At 39.4% G+C, this 6,052-nt stretch overlaps 1 protein-coding gene across 1 annotated transcript; it reads right to left on the bottom strand.

The window, feature by feature from the left end:
- Positions 1-997: 997 nt before the first annotated feature.
- On the bottom strand, positions 998-5,526 carry sost (sclerostin). Its single transcript, XM_082151365.1, has 2 exons — positions 5,215-5,526; positions 998-2,924 (listed from the first exon to the last, which is right to left on the bottom strand). Exons 1-2 carry the CDS (start codon positions 5,453-5,455, stop codon positions 2,530-2,532), a joined length of 636 nt encoding a protein of 211 aa, XP_082007491.1. The 5' UTR covers positions 5,456-5,526; the 3' UTR covers positions 998-2,529.
- Between the last annotated feature and the right edge of the window lie 526 nt (positions 5,527-6,052).

Genomic DNA, 6,052 nt, shown 5'->3' with positions numbered 1-6,052 from the left:
AGTCTGCTCTGGCTGACTGGTTTCTGGAGGAGTTAAGTGTCTGAGCAGTGCTGTGGCGTCTGAGATACTGTGGAGCAGGCACAAAAGTGTTAAAAACACACTGAGGAGTGAGTCCCAGCTGACCTCTCTCACACACTCCTGCTTTCCCTGTGGCTGTGGAGGTCCGTGCCAGGTCCCTGCTGAGTAACGACTGCAAACAGGGGCCGTAACTAAGGTCAGATGCTTTGTCAGCCTCAATTTATTTAGGAACTACTCATGTGACACATTCGAGCACTTGTTCTCGATTTACTTGGAAATGCTTCGGCCTGCCAGCTACTTTTGAGCAAAAGCATGGCATGTCAAGCGGCCATGAATTTGGGACGATTATATTTGAACTGCGAGAAAATATGTTCCCGATAGATGTGAACTAAATGAAAATCATTTCGTTTAGAATGTGTCCTCAGAGTTTGCTCATATACATCTTTTAGTCATTCTGTAAGATACATAAACGCTGTAAACATTCATAAAAATGAATATTTGTTTGGTTTACAGCACAGAGACTCTATGTCGTTTTGTGTACTGAGCAGCCTGGACCCAGTTAGACTAATATAGAGAATTTCATCATGAGAGAGCATGCAGACAAGATTAGAAGGACTAAAACAAGTCGGCCAATACACATTTTCTTGTCAATCTATGGCTCAGACTGTGCAAGCTTAAACAAACAAATAGATGAATGGAGGCCTGTGGGTTGAGTTCACCATACCGGACAAAAAGAGCTGTTTCTGTTGTGACTGTAACGTTCCTGTCTGACGAGGAGATTCTTTCCTTTTCTCGCCTTTTGTAACGTGTCTTAGACATTCCAAAGTGCTACAAAGCCTCTACTTCCTAATTGCGGAATATTGTTTACAGAGGGTTCATTGAGGGTTGGATTTAGCGTGCGGGCACGGCCCAACAGGAGAAAGGATCTGTCAAAGCAGTCTGACAAGAATGATAACAAACACACTTCTTTTCACATATATACGTTGCTTAACTTTATTCATGTACTCTTTTTCGGTATGAAATTCACTATAATTACATATAGTACAATACTGGCTATTATTTTCTACAAAAAAGATTGCATAAATAATTTAAATGAAGAAATTGAAAAAATAAATATGCAGTTCATTCTTTGTAACAGTCTTTTGGTCAAAGAGAGAGAGAGAGTGGATCCATTCATCGAGGAGGATAACGCTCAATGAGACCACACGTACAGTATATACAAGTTGCTATTCGTGGCAAGTCTGCTTACATTATAAAAAATCCCTTCCAGTTGCTATTTTAAATACACAATTGAAAAATAAGCAAATATTATCAGCACTGAACAAAAAAACAAAAAAAAGAGCTGGGGAAGTCATGAGCAGAAAATGTTGAACAATTGGCATTGGCTTAATTTCTTTATCCTGTGTAAAATCAACATCCAGCCCACAATCTCAGAGTTTGGTTCACTTATTTGTCTCTTCTTTTTCCGGTCAAGGATGACACCTTTGTTGAAGACTTCAGTAATGGATGTAGGTAACCTGCTAGCAATTGCAGATAGCTGAATATCTCCAAATGGTTTCCATTGAAGGAGGGTGCAGAAAGGTTTTTTGCCCGCGAGGAATTTTTGCAGATTCTTGCGCACATGTGGGCCTCTTTTTCGGGTGTTCTAACAAACAGGAACTGACCATGTCTAGAGGAAATGGCTTTTTATGACTCAAATCCTAAACACAGGAATGGAACTATTTGGTAATTAGGACAAGTCACAGGAATATCGTTTGCGGTTCTTGACCTCCGGGGACTTGGACCGTGGAGAGCTGACACAACTTTTCGAACTCTTCGTAACGCGGCTCTAACTGCCAGTTCCGATCAGTTTCTTGTGGAAATGTGAAGTTGCAGAAACTCACATGGTGCCTGGCTCGGCTCCCCAGCCCGTCAAGAGCACTCATGGGCTGGTAAAACTGACCAAGGTTAAGAATTCTGGGCCTCAGCGATCTGTCAGCAGCGGCGTGTCTTTTGGGCCCGACACGGCTGGACGCTCAAATCATACGCTGCTCCAAGTCCCAAAAGAGGAGGACAAATCTGGTGCACAAACATTCACATGAGCGCTTGGTGGATTGGTTGAGCGCTCAGTGTGTTTGCCCGTATGTTAGCTTACCCTTTCAATGAACTTCAAACTTGAAATGAACTGCTTGGGTAAGAATATGTGGAGTTTTTCCTCCTCCCTCAAAATATCATGAACTATCACATTCCCTGAACTAATCTCACATAATTGTATACGTCTTTTCACTCAAGCATCCATTAGTCCACTGGCATTCTATGATCAAACTGGGACTATTTAGGCTCAAGAGCACATTCAAACAGTGAGACATCTGAAATACATTGGAAACTTCTTGGCGTGCCAATAAGTTTGTTAAATGCTAATGTGTGTATTCCTTCCCTTGGATTGGAGTTTCTGAAATATGTGTGCGCATGTATAAAGGTGTATTTGTATGTGTGCAAGAGAGAGTTTCTGTATCAGTTCAACCTTCCCCCTCAGTACGAATTGCTGTTGACTGAGGGCACTTTGCTACGGTGCTTCTTATTGCGCCGTGGCTTCTTAGAGGGCAACTCCTTGACATCCGATTGGTTGTGATGGCGAGTGAAGCGTTTGCACTTGCAAGACGTGACTACTCTGATTTTGTACGTCCGGTTTGGTCCGTTCGGACACTGGAGTTGTATCCGCTGAGTGCGGGAGTGAGCTGGGATGCAGCGGTAATCGGAGGAGCTGCTTCTCCACCATTTCCCCCTGAGAATTGAGTTTGGCATGAGATGAGCTGGAAGGCATTGACCAGAACACACCAGTTCCTTCACAGGTTTGACACTGCGGCAGGATCCATCAGTAACGTAGCGGGTAGAACGCAGCTCCCTGCAGCTTAGTTCAGAGGCTCCTGGAAAAGAGAGCAGAACCACAACAGATTAGTTAAATGTTTACAAAATGGTTTAGGGATGCATCTTAAATAAAACACAGCTACCAATGCTGGTATTTATTATAGCCTGTGTGACACACAGGGTTTTGGATTGTTCACAACTAGGATAAACAAATCAGATTTTATTTTTCATGTTTTGTTATATACAGTAAATTTCCTAAAGTTGACTTTGTTGTGTTTTGTCGAGTTTCCCAGAAAAATTTGCTTTGTGTCCAACTCGAGAGGAAACGCACGATCACATTTTTATATCGGCTCAATATGTTTTAGTTTTTGTATTTAATCTGGTTTGGATTTGGCCTCAAATTTTTAGTATGTGCTCTTGGTTGAGGCTGGAATTGATGAGAAACCCAATCAATTAGAAACCCACAGACACTAAACAACATACATTTACCAGATTGTTCTGATAAGTACAGAAAGGACCGAATACTTGTAAACCGGATCAAGAGACTTCTGTCTGGGTAAGAGCTAACATTTTCACAGTAATCTTTGAATTTAATGTAATCTCCTCAAACAACATCGACAATGTCTTCATTTATGTTTCGCATTTTATGTGTCAGTTAAAAAGATGAAACTGAGAGTGAAAAGATCTATTTCCTTCTTCAGCTCCCCTCCTGGAGAAGAACAAAGGATTTATGTGTGTGATGAGTTCAGGTTCTGCCTCCCCTGATTCTCAGAAAATCTGATCTGATGTTTTATGAGGAGCTGGAGGAGAGCCAGAGGAAGATGAACATATCTCAACATGACCCCACACTGACCACCAGAGAAAATACACACGTCACCTCTTCAAGATCAGCACATGAGAGTGTGATTTCTCTCTCCAGCCCATCCCATCCCCTGACTGGCAAGTATAACATACATGCTTGGCTTGAAAACTGTTTCCTTATGCTGAAATACAACATCATTTTAGGACTGTTCACTGACATAACTAGTTATTTGGAATTATCTTGCATCTTCAGTTCACTTAACAAATTGCTCAATCCTTAATTATTTTTATAACCTATTATTGTGATAATTTCATTAATCTGTGTAATCTGGAGGATTGCTTATTATTATTTTTGGAAGTAATCAGTGTATTTATTTAGCAATAAATTTAGACATTCCAATTACTCAAACACAAGGCTTTACTTTAGTCCAAAGTCTTGATTTGTGTTCTGGAAATAAGTTCTAAGGGTGTTTTCACAAGAGTCCTCTTTAAAAGAACCAAACTAAGACCCCTGAAAAGGGCCGATTGTGAAAACACCCATCTTTTTCTTTTTTCCTGCTAATTCTTACATCCACAAACACAAAAACACATTGTACATTGTTAGAACTACTGTTGGTTTGAATTCACAGTAGTTTTACTTTTCACAGGTGGGACTCATTCTCATGCCAATGCCCTGAAGAAATGACCCCTTAGAAAAACTTCTCACATTTTCAACTACCCTGAAACCATACTGTTGCAATTAGATGGTTATGGAAAGGCAGACCTTGTCTAATTATGTAAAATTGGGGATACAGCAACAAAAAAAAGGGTTATTGAAGTTAGTGTATCACTTGGGCTGGTGAAAAGGTGGAGCGGCATGCAATTCTTTCTGAATTTGAGCTTTTATTTAACAGCGGCACATCTGTTTAGAGCCAGGATATCCAGTTTTGTGGAAGTTTATAATGATTCTATGTGTAGCGTGTATACATTACACTATAAAATACAGGGTGAATTTTTAAAGTCATTAGTTTAACAAATTACTGGAGCAAATATCATTATCGATAGGCTTGTTTACTTAGTCACCTTTTCAGTTGCTGATGTCTTATCTGTTTTAGATAACAAAACCGTGTAGGTCTCAAGATCTATCTAGTGAAAATTATCGAATTATTATATTTGAGACTAATTTATTCATTTCTTTAACTTGCAAACACGCAAACCCAGCATATTCCTGTTAAAATGTTCAGATATATTTTACAATCTGTACTTGTCTACATAAAATATCTAATCACTAATGTACTTTAATGAATTTGAAGCTATTTGATTAAGCAAGCACTAAAGTCAAAATAACTAAGTTACATAATTGTATATCAGCATTAGGTTATTTATTTACCTAATAAAGAAAACATTTTAAAAATAGGCTACTTTTCTATTTGATTACGAAAGAGCTCAGAAAAAAAAAAATCCATGTTAAGAATTGGAACATCCATACAGTATTATTTTTATGTTGGTATTGATATATTTTAATAGAGCTCAATACTGTTAATTAAAGATCTGTTTCTTGTTACTTACCATAAATGCGTGAGTTGGCTGATGACCTCCTTCCTCCGTTCTTAGCCCGGTTCATTGTGTTATTGTCAGAAAGTTGTATCTGCTCCTCGGGTTTATTCGTGTCCTCCGTGTGTTCTGGTATAATTTCTGTAGCATCATTTTTTAAAGCCCTCCATCCGTGCGCAGCTGTGAAACATCCCTGTAGCAGCACCAGCAGCAACAGCCGCGCGCCGCAGTGCACGAGCGCTAGAGACACCTGCATACTGAAATAACGACACGTTCAGCGGGCAAACTCTGGCCGGTTTTCTTCTCTTCGTGAGAGGCTTTCCTTTTTAAAGTACCACAGGTTTCGGTGGGGGGGAAAAAAACAGATAATTTAGCGCTTACACGAAGTGGGAGGGATTTAGGCAAAGTAGCTCATTCAGAAACTGATAGGGAGGAAGGGGCACCCGCAGAAGTGTAAGGTCAACCTGAGAGGAAAGTCGTCTTTTTTTTCTTTCTTTTCTTTTTTTTTTTACCAGAAATTAGACAGCGTGTCTTTACTGCTCTATTTCATCATGTGTCGTGTGCTGTTGTCTTCACTACGAAAGATCACAAAAAATATAGGCCCTGCTACAATCAGAATTTTGGACAGACATTTTCATTCTTTAAAATGTAGGCCTATTTGCTTTGTGCTATTATATTATTTACAGCCTTCAATTATAGTTGTATTATTATTAATAGTGGTAGTATTATTATTAGTATTATTTTGTTGTTGTTGTTGTTTTGTGTGCAAACTATACAATGGCCTGAACGAGTAATTTACACGTTTATCCTTTTTTTAGAGGAATTTTCTGCTAAATTAGTCTATGTTTCAGCA

Source organism: Leuciscus leuciscus (assembly GCF_965113295.1).
Source record: "Leuciscus leuciscus genome assembly, chromosome: 21".
In the NCBI taxonomy this organism is placed as follows: domain Eukaryota; kingdom Metazoa; phylum Chordata; class Actinopteri; order Cypriniformes; family Leuciscidae; genus Leuciscus; species Leuciscus leuciscus.
This window is presented reverse-complemented; position numbering and strand designations above follow the sequence as displayed.

Coding starts and splice junctions, on each gene's coding strand:
- sost (XM_082151365.1), bottom strand. CDS start 5,455: ATGCAGGTGTCTCTAGCGCTCGTGCACTGCGGCGCGCGGCTGTTGCTG. Junction 2,925..5,214: donor AGCCAACTCACGCATTTATG/GTAAGTAACAAG, acceptor TCTCTTTTCCAG/GAGCCTCTGAACTAAGCTGC.